Below are 15,876 nucleotides of genomic sequence, written 5' to 3' on the forward strand. Positions count from 1 at the left end.
TCCACAAATCACCTTACCTGTTTATCAGCATTCTGAATCATTTTTAAACCTTGTATCGGGGAATCCGAGTTTGGGTGCAGGCAAAGATGCTCAGCCGAGAAAGCAGAAAGGGAGCTGAATTTGATGCAAGGATGCCTTGACTTGCACACCTACAGTCCTCTGCTTTACCAGCCGAGCTATCAAAGGGCACTGAGATATGGGCAAGCTGGCATGGGGGAGCCTTTGCCCTTGGGTTTCTGTAGTGTAGTGGCTATCACATTTGCCTAACACGCAAAAGGTCCCTGGATCGAAACCGGGCAGAAACATGCCTTTTATTTTCCAGCAGCCAGACTGAAAACAAAACCCCAGACAATGAAATGAACAAGAAATCAGTTGTGTATTAATCACTGTTTGTGATCGATATGTACTGCAGATAAAGAAAAATACATGCAAAAATGAGATATGGACAAAGAAAGTTTCTATACCAGGGAAAGTTAGAAAATGAAGAGAGGAAGAAAATACAATTCATAACAGTTTTAACAAATTTCAATTGCCCTTCGAGTAATAGAGCAATTTGCACACACATAACCGCCACCATAGAGCTACAATTCTCAGAGTCCCCTGGGAAGAGGAATAAACTGTTAAACCCAGTGCTTTTTTTCTAAAAAATGTTTAGAGGTACTCTCATTTTCCTACTCATATTGAAATACTGCCCCTAAATGAGGCCAAACTTAGATTCACAAAATGTTTAGGGGTATGTGTACCCCTCCCTCCCTCCCAGAAAAAAGCACTGGTTAAACCACTCTGAAAATTGTAGCTCTGTGAGAAGGATAGGAGTCCCTGAAGAACTCTCTGCACCCTTAGCACAGGGGCGAAACTAGGCTTTATTTCACCCGAGCCAAAGGCCCAGTTTGGTATAAAAAAACCCATGTGCATTTGCACACAAAGAGGCTGGGAGCATCAATGGCACCCCTCTGGAGGCTTCACTGGGGGAAAAACAAAAACAAGCCAGCCTGCCCCTTGTTACAGCTCTGTTTAGCAAACCACAGTTTCCAGGGTTCTTTGAGGAAAACCATGACTGTTTAAAATGGTATGTTACTGCTTTAAATGTATAGTGCAGATGGAGGCCCAGGAAATGAAGTTAGCAGCCTCCCATAATGCCTCTGCACTTATACGGTTGTTCACAAGGGCCTTTTTCTTCTGTGGAAGCAGCAGGCATAAGTCACATTGACCTGACTGCTCACTGCTTACAAAGCAGAAGCAGCATACCCTCCAACATTTATCTGATGTGAATAGGGACGTCCCATTCCATAATGATAATTTTATTATTTATACCCCACACATGTGACTGGGTTGCCCCAGCCAGTCCGGGCAGCTTCCAACATAAATAAAAACATAAAACTTTTTTTTTTTTTTTAACTTCTCTATACAGGATTGCCTTTAGACAGCTCAGGGGTTGGATAACTCCATACCCTCCAACATTTCTCCAGTGAAAATAGAAACATCCTAAGGAAAACCAGGACATTCTCTAAATCAGGGACATCCCTGGAAAATAGGGAAGAGATGGAGGGTCTGAAGCAATACTTGGCTCATCATTTCTCACTGACAAGTTAAAAGCACCTGCTGGAGGTGGGAGGCTATTTAAGATGGCTCAGTGTCATTTCCCAGCTCTGCTTGCCTGTCTTATGAACACCTCCATCCACAAAACCTCAGATGAAAGGAGGAAAGCTGCCCAGGTCTCTGTGGCGCAATGGGTTAGCGCATCTGGCTGTTAACCAGAAGGATGGTGGTTCGAGCCCACCCAGGGACGGCTGTGGGCGGGATTTATAGACGAGGTGGCCGAGTGGTGAAGGCGATGGACTGCTAATCCATTGTGCTCTGCACGCGTGGGTTCGAATCCCACCCTCGTCGGCCCTTTTCCCCATGGGATGCAGGATTTCAGGATGGAAACTTTTACTTAGTTCTGCTGTCTTGACCCCTGGAAAAAGTAAGAGTCAGAATAAAGTGTAGAACTTGAAGACAAGATTGGCAACCTCACAAAATGCCTCTGTACCATTGGCACACTAAATGGGGGTCTTTTCATTCTGTCGCAAAGATACTGCATGGAGTTGCTCCAAGGAGGCACGGCAGAGGCTGAGGATTTGGCCTCTTGAAGGAAAAGACTTCTTTGCTGGCCGCCTTCCACAGAACCATCACTGTCTGGAGAGAAGGCAGTTAGCTCTAAGTCTGTTGCTGGAAGAGAACTGCAGAATCTGGAATTGTTTAACACAAAGCATTCCAGCCAGTAGCAGGAAGCAAATGCCTCTCACCGTTTTCTTTTGCGTGCTGTCTAATGCAGGGGTCAGCAACCTTTTTCAGCTGTGGGCCGGTCCACTGTCCCTCAGACCATGTGGTGGGCCAGACTATATTTCCGGGGGGGGGGGGCGGGGATGAACAAATTCCTATACCCCACAAATAACCCAGAAATGCATTTTAAATAAAAGCACATATTCTACTCATGTAAAAACACCAGGCAGGCACCACAAATAACCCAGAGATGATTTTAAATAAACACATTCTACTTATGTAAAAACACACTGATTCCCGGACCATCCGTGGGCCAAACTGAGAAGGTGATTGGGCCGCATCCGGCCCACGGACCTTAGGTTGCCTACCCCTGGTCTAACGGAAAAGCAAAATGCCATTGGCACCTAGCAGAGGATGGTTTCGATCCATCGACCTCTGGGTTATGGGCCCAGCACGCTCCCGCTGCGCCACTCTGCTGGATGGCAGGAAAGTGGCCTGGTGCTTTTCATCTATTCAGCTCCGGCAGATAAACTTCAGGTCAAAGGAGGCTGATGGTGGTGGTGGGGAACCACTCAGCTCTCTGCGGCACAATCAGTTAGCATGTCTGGTTCTTAACCAGAAAGAAGGTGGTCTGAGCCTACCCAGGTCAGGGGTTTGCATGGTGAAGGCGATGAGCGGCTAATCCATGGTTCCTTGCACATGTGAATTTGAATCTCGCCTTCATCAACACTTCCCCCACTGGATGGAGGATCTGCAGCATCGACTTTCGGCTAGCTATGCTGTCTTTGCTACTTGGGAGGTAAAAGACAGAGGAAGGCATCTGCCAGCCTGGACTCAAACCAAATCCATCCTCCGAGGAATGTATTGCGCGTCCAAGGGGGTGTGGCGTGCCACCCCCAGCGGGCATGGCGTGCATCCCGGGGAGTGTGGCAAGCGTCCTGGGGGTGCACAGTGAGTGGCGCACACCCTGGGAGGTGCTGCCGATCGGGGGTCGGCATTTTATCACCCCTCCTTTGGAATGGCACCCGGGGTGGACTGCCCCTCTGCCCCTGCCTCAGAACACCCCTGCCTGCTGCTGCTGCCACCACAGTAGCAGTGATGGCTTCAGCCCACTTCTTGGTGCTGCTGGTTTCCCCTCACACTAGGGAGGAAATGGCAGGGGGTGTCCTATAGGGTCTCCTGGGCTCTGCCCCTTCCCAGCACGATTGACAGTAACACCCCACCCCCCAACCCTCCACCCCCAGTGACAGCCTTTGATTCCCTCTTCAGCTGTTGGGTAAAGATTCCCACTTTGTTCCTGATGTAGATCTTCACTCACCTCCCCACCTCCTTTTCTGGCAGCGGAGGCACCATTTTGTGGTTTGCCTCAAGCGCTGAAATGTATTGGGCTGGCCCTATTGCTTCTACATCACTGGCTGGTGGGAGTGGGGCTGGTCACCATGCCACCATTTTGTGGTTCTATCTCTTTTTCTGCTCTTTTAGATGGGGCAGCCATTTTGTGTTGTGCCCTGTTGCCACAGCAATCATCTTGCAACTGCAGCCCACAATACTTTCTCCAAATTCCAAATAGGAGAACCAGCTCAGAAAAGTTGGCCTAATCACCCTGTTCTACATAAATAGCTCCCTCAGGTCCCCGCCTGTATTGTCTTCCGCTGCTCAGGTGTATATTTACAATAAACTGAGCCAGCGATTAAAAAATCTTTACTTCTCTGCACAGAGCAGCAACTCGGCTCTCAGCTCCCTGACAGGAAATGGATTGAGAAGACTGGTTAAAAAAACACCTTGCTACTTGAAAAGGCCTTTGGTGGAATATCTTTCCTGGTTTGATTGGAAAGCATTTATGTTTCGAATCCTGCCATCAGTTACCTTCGCACACTGGCTGGAGGCTCAGGTGTGGGGAGCTTGCCAGGCTCCTCATCTGACCCGAAGTCTGTTTGTGGGGAGCCTTGCCTACCCACCCTACTTTATTCCTTAAACCCTCTCTGCTCTTCTCCATCCCACTTGCAAAGTCACAGGTAGAAAGGAGAAGCGAGGGGAGAGATAAATCTCACTGAATTCTGTTCTGTTCTCATACATAAATCTCACTGAATTCAGTGTAGCTTCAGTCCAATTAAATGTGTTTGGAGTTCCTGCATTAACATTCCTTATTAAACTTGCTTTGGATTGGGCTGCTGGTATTAACTGTTCCTGAAGGTTGGATTTCTGAAGGTTCTCACCAGGTGTGATGCATTGTCACTATGTGTCAATATCAATGAATTGCGAGTTGTGCATCTTTGCAAGGAAGGTGGACGGAGTGAGAGAAAAACAACATTGTCTCCACCTCCTATAACCACCTGGCTCTGCCTCTTGTGACCAGACCTGCCATGAGCTGTCCTACCCACCATCCCCAATGGGGAGGAGATGCCACTCTCTGCCTGCTTCTTAGCACATGAAACAGCCGGTCAGTTTCATAATCTGAAGGTCCTGGCTAACACCCCAGAGGACAGGATCACACTTCAAAACGACCTTGACAGATTAGAGAACTGGGCCAAAACAAACAAGATGAATTTTAACAGGGAGAAATGTAAAGTATTGCACTTGGGCAAAAAAAAAATGAGAGGCACAAATACAAGATGGGTGACACCTGGCTTGAGAGCAGTACATGTGAAAAGGATCTAGGAGTCTTGGTTGACCACAAACTTGACATGAGCCAACAGTGTGACGCGGCAGCTAAAAAAGCCAATGCAATTCTGGGCTGCATCAATAGGAGTATAGCATCTAGATCAAGGGAAGTAATAGTGCCACTGTATTCTGCTCTGGTCAGACCTCACCTGGAGTACTGTGTCCAGTTCTGGGCACCACAGTTCAAGAAGGACACTGACAAACTGGAACGTGTCTAGAGGAGGGCAACCAAAATGGTCAAAGGCCTGGAAACGATGCCTTATGAGGAACGGCTAAGGGAGCTGGGCATGTTTAGCCTGGAGAAGAGGAGGTTAAGGGATGATATGATAGCCATGTTCAAATATATAAAAGGATGTCACATAGAGGAGGGAGAAAGGTTGTTTTCTGCTGCTCCAGAGAAGCGGACATGGAGCAATGGATCCAAACTACAAGAAAGAAGATTCCACCTAAACATTAGGAAGAACTTCCTGACAGTAAGAGCTGTTCGACAGTGGAATTTGCTGCCAAGGAGTGTAGTGGAGTCTCCTTCTTTGGAGGTCATTAAGCAGAGGCTTGACAACCATATGTCAGGAGTGCTCTGATGGTGTTTCCTGCTTGGCAGGGGGTTGGACTCGATGGCCCTTGTGGTCTCTTCCAACTCTATGATTCTATGATTCTATTCTATGATTCTAAGCCTCTGAGAAGGCAACTTCCTCCTCTCTCCTTTTTGCCAAGGTGTGTGTTCAGCTGCACTCTCTAAGAAGGGAAAAGGGAAGACTCTGGGTGTCGTGAGTGATGAGTTCGAGATCTTGATTGCTGTTATTTACAGTGTTACCTCAGGTTAAGAACTTAATTTGTTCTGGTGTTAGATACCACCTTTGTATGGACGTAGAGTTCAGGTTCTGAAGAACAGATCTTGCTGGGTGAAAAACAGGCTAATGAGTCATACCATAACACAGAGGTTGATGGATCACACATCCCCTGTGTTATCTCACCAAGAAATGGCCTCCTGGGTCATCAGTGCCTCTCTCAAAGGGGCGACATGCCACATACTTACTTGAGAATGCATGAATTACACAGCTTCAGCCATGCCCAGTTGGCTGTGGGCTCCAGCGACTATCATGCAGACCAGCTGTGCTTTTAAAAGTTAAAAATTCAACAACGATAGCATTAAAATGTTACACAAAATTAAGAATTAGAAGGAGCACGAACTCTTGTCCTGTCCACACCTTTCATGTGTTTTTACCCATTGCACACTTCTGCTAAAATCCTGAATTTTTCCATTTTCTTCTATGGGCAACTGATCAGTATCATCCCCAAGGGCAGGGCTGGCTCAATGTACAATATTTTTTTTTTCAGAAAATTGAGAGGGAAAGCCAGGGAATAGGCTGTGTTTGGGGGAAATCTCTACTTCCAAAGATGGTGTGGTATAGTGGTGAGAGTGCGGGCTAGGACCAGGATGACCAGGATTCAAATTCCCACACAAGTCATGAAATTGACTGGGTTACCCTCGGCCAGTCGCTGTCTCACAGTCTAACCTTCCTCACAGGACTGTTGTGAGGATGAAATGTTTTTGATTACAGTATATGAGTTTTTGATTTGCTAATGTCTGATCTTGGAATATTGTTGTATTGCCTCTTTTGCACAAGTTTCTTTCAATATTTTTCTTTATATCTTTTGTCTCTTTATCTTACATGTGCACATATTAAATTGTTTTCTTCCTTTGTTGAACTGCTGGAATACTCTGCTAGTCGTGTTCTACAAAAAGTATCTATTTAGGGTAGTGGTGTCCAAACTTTTTTCAAAGAGGGCCAGTGAAGGGCCGTGAGTGCCAACCAAAGGGCTGACCAAAGTTGTTGACCTTTTTTTAGGGTTGAAGTTGTTGAGGTTCTTAAGGTTTTTTTAGGATTTTACCCAAGGAAATAAACTGCCACAGGGGCCGGATTCAACTGACAGGCCCCTCAAATGGACTGTGGCTGCTCTGCACTTTTTGTGGGAAGCACTGGAAATAAATAAACTAAACCTTGATCTGATCTAGCAAGATGATTCTTACCTTATTACAGAAGACAGCTTTTCCCCCAACAAGAAAAACAACAACCCTGTACAACCTACAGTTCATATTTATTCATCCAATTCTCCTGTGGCCATCTAGAACACTCAACAATATTATCTTTAATCCATAGTTAAAGGAAATGAAAGATTATTAAAAAGACACGGCTTCAGCTTGGCTTTCTTTCCACATGCAGCTTCTGATGTCGAAGAAGACCACTGCGCCGCGTGAAACATTTCTGGCACTCAGAGCATTCGTAGGGCTTCACCCCCGTGTGGGTTCTCTCGTGCTGAATGAGGTACGACCTGCGGCTGAAGGTCTGCCCACAGTCTGAGCACTCGTAGGGCTTCTCCCCTGTGTGGATTCTCTCGTGTTCTGTAAGGACCGAGCTGTAGCTGAAGCTCTTCCCACACTCCGAGCAGGTATACGGTTTCTCTCCTGTGTGCATGCGCTGGTGTATGAGGAGGTGGGATTGCCTGCTGAAGGTCCTCCCACACTCCGAACATACATGTTGGTTTGCTCTTGTCTGGATTTCCCGGGGCTGAGGAGCATCGTAAGGCTGAGGGAACCTTTTCCCATAGTCCGACCAGATGGAGGGTTTCCCTACCATGCATTTCCTCTCAGGCATATTGAGGTGCAGCCTCAACTTGAGGCTCTTGCCCCATTCCGAGGATTTGTATGCCTTTTCTGCCGTCGGCAGTCTCTGCTTCTTGAGGACGTCAGAGCTTGGGAACAAGTTCTTCCCGCCATCCACACCCGCCTTCTTTCTTTTACGCCGGAGCATTCCGTCCTGGAAGGCCCTCTTGTGTGATCCTGTGTGAGCACCCTCATGGAGAAAGGATAGCTCTGCTGTCCTCCATGGTTGGTTTTCTACGTGATTTTCTTGAACCTGCAAACCTCTGGGCATCAGTTCCATTTCAGGATCCTGGGGACTTTTCCCTTTGGTGTTTTCCCATGATCCTGTAGGGACATCTCCTTTCTTGGGTCCTTCTGGCAGAAGAGCCTCTTCATCCTTGGGCTCCTCTTTCACCTTCACTTGCCAGTCAACAGCTGGAAGAAAACAAGACACCTGTTAAATCGGTCACACGAAGGACACAAAGTGGAGTAAGAACTGATCTATGGATCATAATTAACAGGATAAGTTGACCACTCATTTAAACAAGAACATAGATGTCAACAAAAATCACAAACAATCCTATACAGTGGTACCTCGGGTTAAGAACTTAATTCGTTCTGGAGGTCCGTTCTTAACCTGTAACTGTTCTTAACCTGAAGCACCACTTTAGCTAATGGGGTCTCCCGCTGCTGCCGCGCCACCAGAGCACTATTTCTCTTTTCATTCTGAAGCAAAGTTCTTAACCCAAGGTACTATTTCTGGGTTAGTGGAGTCTGTAACCTGAAGCGTCTGTAACCTAAAGCATATGTAACTCAAGGTACCACTGTACATTTCATCAGGGGTGTCAGATAATTCCATCTAAAATGGAAAAGGGAGTGGAAGTTCCTGTAATCTGGATATTCATCTGAGGCCAGGGACAAAAATTGTGCAGACAAATCTGAGTGGTATTCACTATGATCAGTGCTATTTTTCTAGAAAAAGAGGTGCCAGAACTCATCATTCGTGTTTCCTTGTTCTTTTATAATGGCAATGGCACCCAACTGAGGTGGTGTCAGAACTGAGTTCCAACTGAAAAAAAGCCCCAACTATAATACATATAGGGAGGTAAATATGGAAGAAAGCCTTCTTGCAAATATTTGGATCCCAAAACATTTAGGGCAGGCTTCCTCAACCTCGGCCCTTCAGATGTTTTGAGAGTACAATTCCCATCATCCCTGACCACTGGTCCTGCTAGCTAGGGATCATGGGAGTTGTAGGCCAAAAACATCTGGAGGGCCGAAGTTGAGGAAGCCTGATTTAGGGCTTTAAATGCCCAAGCTGACACCTTGAAGTGGGCCTGGAAAATAACTGGCAAGCAGTGTAGCTGTTTTAAGACCTTGTTAGGAAGAAAAGTGTTTAAAAACAGAATTCCACATCAACAACTCTGAAGTGGTATAGCCTTTCTACTGCCTCATTCAGATCCAACCAAGAAAAACAATTTTTTTAAGGGGGAGGCGGGAATCTTGACCTCATACCCTATGTCGGTTTCCAAATCGGGAGTGTGGACTTTAGGTGCACTCTGAAGTTCACATAGGAGGAATGTGGAGCCCCTGCTACACTGCAAGCACCTCGGGTGCTCAGTAAATACTTGCCTGGGACAATGGTCTCTCCATCGCCTTCTTCTACAGCCTCCATGGAAAGCTTCAACGTGACAGTCTCTGACAGATGCTGCCCACATGGTGTCTGAAATGAAGGCCAGTGAATAATATATTTTCATTTTTTTTATTTACTTATTTCATATGCTGCTTGATTTTGTCTCTCTCTTTAAGCTAAAACCTCAAAGCAGTTTACCAAAAACAAAAAGGAACAATAAAATTATTAGTAAAAACAATTAAAAAGTTCAAAAAATGAAAAACCAGCAGTAAACTTGAAACACATACGCTTTCCTAGATAACTGGGAAGGCTTGTCTAAACAAAAATGTTTCTAGCAGGTGCAGAAAATTATAAAACGAAGGTGTCTGCTGGATAGCCATAGTTCCAATGTGTAGGTGCCACCACACTAAAAGACTGATTTTTACACACACACACACACACACACACAGAGAGAGAGAGAGAGAGAGAGAGAGAGAGAGAGAGATTGTATCGTTTTTTTTGTTAAGGGCTAATTTCTGAGAAAGTTGTGACCCTCAGGATGAAACAGTTTGCTCACCTGGTCTTTGTGGTTCTCAGAGCACTTCAACCTCAGGAGGAAATCCTCTGCCAGAGCCACTGCCTGCTTGCCGGTCTCTGGCCCCCGTTCCTTGACCCAGCTCCGCATTTCCTCCGGGAGGATCATCAGGAACTGCTCCAGGATCACCATCTCCAGGATCTGCTCCTTGGTGCGTCTCTCCGGCTCCAGCCACTGACAGCAAAGTTCCCGGAGATGTCCAAGTGCCTCCTGGGGCCCCTCAGCCTCCCAATAGGAGAACCGCCGGAAACGCAAGCGCTGGGCCTCCAAGCCAGCTGGAATGCCCCCCTCTGCTAGGTTCCCAGAAAGATCCTGGCTCCGGTCAACCTCATGGGATTCTCCATTAACACCCGGCAACATTTGGACCCTCCACTCTTCATGGGTCCACCATTTGGCATCTGCAAATCCCTTTATGGAATATTTAAAATCTGTAGGGATCTTCCCCAAGTGAGGCCGTGGTGGCAGCGGATTTTCCCATCCTGGCCAAGCAGCGGCCACATCCTTTGGGAACTTACCCCGCAGAGCTTCCCAGCACTGTTGCAGCCCTCCATCTGGCTCCTGCTTAATTCTGTGTGCGGCTGCTTCCCCAGAAAGCTCTCCATTGGTCTCCACCTGGATGATGTGAAGGTCCCTCTGCAGGGACTCCCCTGGTCCGAACTCTGCTGGATACTCCTTTTCTGTTTTTACTCCAGGCATGCTTCCTTGCTTTGCACACGAAACTGGAAAACATCCAGCGCAATGTCAGTAAGTGTGCAATTTATTAAAAAACAAATGCAAACCAGGTCTAACCCAGTTTCTCGATTTTAGATTCTAATTTCCCCAATCTTAAATTTGTTTCACCACATGATTTGTTCTTTGATTTCTACAAATTACTTTTTATATGCATATCCCCACCACCACAATTTCCCCCAACAGTTCTGCAAAGCAATCACAAAAATATGCATTACTCTGCACAGTTTACCCCAGTACATGCAATTTTGTACACATTATCTGGCTGGAGAACAGCACTGAAAACTTAGGATAAATGTGATTTTTTTGGGGGGGTGGGGATGTTTTTCGGTTCTTTCTTTCTTTTGCTAATTAAGTAGGTTCCCCTTTAAATGTGAACAGAACTGATTCCCCACCCCACCCCTAGATCTGAGAAATCTGTGGCCTTCAGATGCTGTTGGACTACAACTCCCATCATGCCCGGCTTATAAATATTTCAAATAAACATTTTTTATATATAGCTAGCTACAAGGGCAAAACTGTTTGGGGGTATAAAATCATTGGTTTATTCCAAATGACCCACAGGAATATTCTGCTTTTCCAAATAACCAGAAAACACACTGGCTTCTTTCTTCTAAATGGTCATTTGAATACAAATAGGCAGAGAAACATGTGAGACCAAAAGAAGATCAGTTGCTTTCACTGTTCGGTCTTTAGGGACCATCACCAAATGGACAATATACACCCCTTGCTGTTATAAAATAGATAAACACACTATCCTTCTGAGCAGCTGCTGGAGATTTGCAGGATTGATTTGCTTAAAAAATGACACCAGTTATTAGTACAGTGGACACTCGGGTTGTGAACGTGATCTGTGCAGGGTGCATGTTCACAACCCACAGCATTCGCAACCTGCATCTGCGCAAGCGCGGGTTGTGATTCGGCGCTTCTGTGAATGTGCAAAGCGCGATTTAGCGGTTCTGCGCATGGACAGCCACCGAAACCCGGAAGTAATCCGTTCTGGTACTTCCGGGTTTCAGCGGTCCGCAACCCGAAAAAACACAGCCTGAAGCGTCTGTAACCTGAGGTATGACTGTATTTGCAGTTTTTTTAGGAACATCAGAAAAGCCCTGTTGGGTCTGGTCCTCTGGTCCAGCATCTCTTGTAGTGGCGAACCGGATCCCCCAATGCAAAACCTACAGGCAGGATCCGAGCGCAACAGTTCTGATTCCCCATAAAGTGGTATTCAGAGACCCATTGCTTCAGACGCTGGACATAATTTTCAATGGAAGGTAGAACAGAATCCCAAAATGATAGGAAAACACAGAGTATGTGAGGCTGGCCAAGGGAAAAAGAAACCTGCCCTACTCTTGTGCTATTAACAGCTGCATGAGTCTGCAAAGGTGAGCAATAATAACAATAACAATAATAATTTATTATTTATACCCAGCCCATCTGGCTGGGTTTCCCCAGCCACTCTAGGCAGCTTCCAACAAAATATTAAAATACAATAGTCTGTTAAACATTAAAAGCTTCCCTAAGCAGGGATGCAAGTGATGCAAGCCATGGCACAGAGCTATCAAACAGCTCAGGTCTGTCAATCAAAGGCTGCGGTCAAAAAGGCACAGGCGAGAGGCTGTAAGTTGGCAACCCCAGCGCAGACTCCCGGTTTCCCTGCTTGCAACACGGCTGCTTCCCTCTCTCCAGCTATTTCTGCTTCTCCTGCTCTTCCTCTGGATCCGGGCCTTGTCTGAAACTCACCCTCCCCTGGCGGTCTTTGCATCACAGCTGCTGGTGATGTCTTGGGGGCCTCCCAGATCTTCATAAGGCGGGGTGTGCACCCCAAAAGCCAGTCTCCCAAGCAAGGAGGAGAAGGGACACAAAGCGGCTGCCTTCTTCACATCTGCCCTTCTCAAATTCATGCGCCTCTCTGCCAAGGAGAACTCGGTTCATTTAACCCTTTCCTTGTATTTCATTTTGTTGTTGGTTTTGGGAAAAGGCAACATGCGTGTTATATATAAAAGTGGCAGATTAAAAGCAGAAGGACATCAGGGGAGCCTCCTGGGTCAGGCCAACGGCCCATCGAGGCCAGCATCCTGTTCTCAGAAGGTCTGTCCAGATCATGGGCATAGCCAAGGGATGGCATGGAGGGTCAGCTGCCCCCCTAAATCAATAAAAAATACATAGCAAACGGAGGTTCTGCCCCCCTAACAAAAGGCCTGCCCTCCCTAACCAAAATCCTGGATACACCCATGATCCAGATCTCTGTGGAACCCCCCCCCCAAGCAGGATTGCAGCACAAGAGCTTTCTCCCCTCCTATGATTCTTAGTAACTGATATTCAGAAACATTTACTGCCTCGGACTGTGCATAGCCATCATGACTAGTAGCCAGCCTTGCCCTCTGTGAATTTGTCTAATCCTCTTTTCAAGCCATCCCAGTTGGTGGTTGTCATGGCCTCCTGTGGCAGGGAGTTCCACAGGTGCTGCTTGAAGTATTTTCTTCCCTGGATAACCTTCAAGTTCTAGTATTAGGAGAGAGGGAGGAAAACTTTTTTCTATCCACTTTCTGCTTGCCAGATTCATGCAGGCAGGTTTCTGACATACATAGGAAGCTGTTATACTATTCCAAGTCTGTCCATTGGTCCATCTAGCTTAGTATTGTCTGGCAGCAGCTCCCCAAGTTTTGGGATCTCCCTCAGTCCTTGCTGGAGGTGTGGGAGATTGAACCTGGGATGTCCTACGTGCAAAGCCACTGAGCTGCAGCCCATCTCCCCATACTGTAACTTGGTCCCAGTTTGTTTAGGGCTCCATATATACAAAGAACATAACCTTTAACCTGGCTCAGTCACAAGCTGGTAGCCTGTACAGTTATTTCAGATTAGGCATTGTATGTGCCTGCCAGAGCACCCCCTTTCCCACCTAACTGCCACTTTCGAAGAAGACTAAGAGGCAGCCCCACACAGAACTCATTAGTCAAGTAAGCTCTTTGAGGTGTCCCCGATAGATGTGTTGTGACCCGCAGAATTCCATCTTGTGGCAACGTGGAAACAGGCCTTCTTCGAGACTGGCCCCTGCTCTTTGCAATGATCTCCCCTCTGCAATGCAGGTGCAAAGGCAATACAGCCAGACCCACTTTGAGCTTGTTTCCTCCCTTCTCCCTCCCAGTTCTTCTTCCTTTTGTGCCATGCCTTTTCAGATGGCAAGTACTGATTTTTGCAAGCGGCTCTTGAAGAGCCTTTGTGTTGCCAAAATAAATGCTGTAAACAAATAATACAACAGGCAGAACACCAGCAAACTTGACACAAATAAAACACATTAAAAAAAAACAACAGGCACGACCTCCCGTCTATTCCTTATTTCAATTTCATATTAGTTATTGCCAATACACACTTTTATCATCATTTAACTTTTTCTTAATATAGCTTAACTCTTATGTCTAACTTGCAGCTATTACTGAAGTTCCTCGAATGCTGCAACAGAGTTTAAACTACTATATTTATATTTCAAATATTCTTTGAAAACCTCCCATTTTGAGACAAATTCCTGTTTTGATTTATTCTTTATTTTTTCTGATAAACCATCTAATTTGGCATATTCTGTCAGCTTTTGGATCCATTTATATATAGAGGGAATTTCAATACTCTTCCATCTTGCTGCGATAAGAACTTTTGCTGCCGCCGTGGCGTATAAAAAGATACCCTTCATTTTTTGCGGAATATCCAAATCTGTAACTCCCAGGAGATAGGCCTCTAGCTTTTTATTAAAAGAGATCTTTAGCATTTTTTGCAGTTCTGAGTGAATACTCCCCCAGAATACCTGTATTTTCTTACATAACCACTACATGTGGTAGAAAGTTCCTGAATTATCTCCGTATCTCCAGCAATTACTTGGCACATTTTTGTACATTTTCGAAAGTTTCCAGGGTGCTAACAAACAATACAACACTGATGTTTTAAGAAAAAAACAACAGGCACTATTCACCCCCTGAAATAACAGGCAACTCCCTCCCAAACCAAGCAACCTCCCCCCGCCAACCCTGTGTATTACTGATTATTTTTTAAAGCAAAATACAAAAGCGCAGAGGGGCAGGAGGCTTTGGTAGGAACCAGGTGTGTGTGAGGACTCCATGTTAGGGCTCTAACTATTATACCGCACTGGGTTCAAGTTGCATCCACTGCAATGCAATACAATACAGGCAGGCTGTTCTCTTGCTGAGACACAAACACCCTGAGTTGAAGTTTGGGGACCTGGTGCCCTCAAGGTTGCAGGACTTCACTTCCCAATGTCCACGTCCATTGGGCTGGCTGAGGCTGATGGGAAATGCAGACCAACCACAGCTAGAAGGCAACACAGCAGCTTCTCTGTTCCGTCACATGGCAGGACAAGATGCCACTGAGGTTTCAGTGCCCTGAAGAATCCTGGGGTCTGTAGTTTGTTAAGGGTGCTGAGAATTATACCTTTGTGATGGGTAATCTACAGCTCCTAGGGGTTTTTTTTGGGGGGGGGGAGAACCATGTGCGTAAAATGTGCTTTAAATATACGGTGTGGATGCAACCTTAGATTTTTCTGTATTTTCTACAGATTTTGCGTTTTCATGTAACCAGCTTACTATTATTTCCACGAGTCCGTAGCCTGAGATATGGAAGTAAATAAAAGAAAATAAAAACACAAAAGATCATATGCTTTATAGGAGAGACAGCAAGAAAATGAAGGAGCGGGTAAAGTGTTTCTGATGTTTTATTAGAGGGGAGCTACACCACCATCACGGCATGATTTTTGACTGGTCCAGACACACCTCTTTGCCCAAAGCTTTGGTTGTGTGGAGCTCCTTTCCTTCTGCACAGCTGTCCTCTCCTGCTTTGCCCTCAGATAACCATCTATTCAAAGTGGTTAGCATTACAGCACGCTAATAAATTTCTCTATTTGGGGATGCTGAGCCCCACCTTTTCTCTGGAGCTGACCAAGGAATCAGAGCCCTGGCTCCAGCTGGGAGGGCGAGAAATGGAAGTGAGCTGCTCCACATCTTGTATTCACTCCTGGGGAAAATCCTTAGGAGAAACTTAGGTTGCGATCCCATGTAGGGAACACTGGGACTTCTGAGTAAACCTGCAGAGAATCATGCTGTTAATGTGAACACAAAAATAAATAAATGTGGTTGCAATATATTTGTGTTTGTGTGTGTTTTATGCCGGTAGAAAAATTTGAAATTTTGTAATGTTGTTAAGATTGCTTCAGGCTTCTATGTATATTTTAAGTATGTACCTTTTGTGGGGGAATGGTATGTACACATTCTATTACCTCAGGGTGTGTTCTCCCTTGGTAACATTACCTAGGCGTGAGGATCTTCTGAGCAAATCCAATTCTCAGATTTAGCAACCTCCTTTCTGCCC

General features: G+C 45.9%; 3 protein-coding genes and 1 long non-coding RNA gene across 4 annotated transcripts in view; 2 read left to right on the forward strand and 2 right to left on the reverse strand.

Moving 5' to 3' along the window:
- The window catches only part of LOC310756497 (tigger transposable element-derived protein 1-like), a 796,241-nt gene that overhangs the window by 516,088 nt on the left and 264,277 nt on the right, over positions 1-15,876 (forward strand). The gene's annotated exons all lie outside the window — the stretch shown is intronic.
- The window catches only part of LOC310756865 (zinc finger protein RFP-like), a 127,755-nt gene that overhangs the window by 19,197 nt on the left and 92,682 nt on the right, over positions 1-15,876 (forward strand). The window lies entirely within an intron of this gene.
- LOC310757448 lies at positions 353-3,698 on the reverse strand. Its single transcript, XR_014545217.1, has 2 exons — positions 3,584-3,698; positions 353-2,178 (listed from the first exon to the last, which is right to left on the reverse strand). It is a non-coding gene; the product is annotated as an uncharacterized lncRNA (long non-coding RNA).
- LOC310756739 (zinc finger protein 449-like) lies at positions 7,008-12,643 on the reverse strand. Its single transcript, XM_083601381.1, has 4 exons — positions 12,247-12,643; positions 9,760-10,496; positions 9,203-9,293; positions 7,008-8,005 (listed from the first exon to the last, which is right to left on the reverse strand). The coding sequence occupies exons 1-4, from the start codon at positions 12,308-12,310 to the stop codon at positions 7,125-7,127; spliced, it is 1,773 nt and encodes a 590-aa protein (XP_083457507.1). The 5' UTR covers positions 12,311-12,643; the 3' UTR covers positions 7,008-7,124.

This window comes from Podarcis filfolensis (genome assembly GCF_964270895.1).
Source record: "Podarcis filfolensis genome assembly, chromosome: 2".
In the NCBI taxonomy this organism is placed as follows: domain Eukaryota; kingdom Metazoa; phylum Chordata; class Lepidosauria; order Squamata; family Lacertidae; genus Podarcis; species Podarcis filfolensis.

Excerpts from the sequence above, each read along its gene's own strand:
- LOC310756739 (XM_083601381.1), bottom strand. The coding sequence starts at position 12,310 with ATGAAGATCTGGGAGGCCCCCAAGACATCACCAGCAGCTGTGATGCAA. Across the intron at positions 10,497-12,246 it reads GCAAAGACCGCCAGGGGAGG|TTTCGTGTGCAAAGCAAGGA; the intron begins GTGAGTTTCAGA and ends GATGTTTTCCAG. Across the intron at positions 8,006-9,202 it reads TGGAGAGACCATTGTCCCAG|CTGTTGACTGGCAAGTGAAG; the intron begins GCAAGTATTTAC and ends GTTTTCTTCCAG.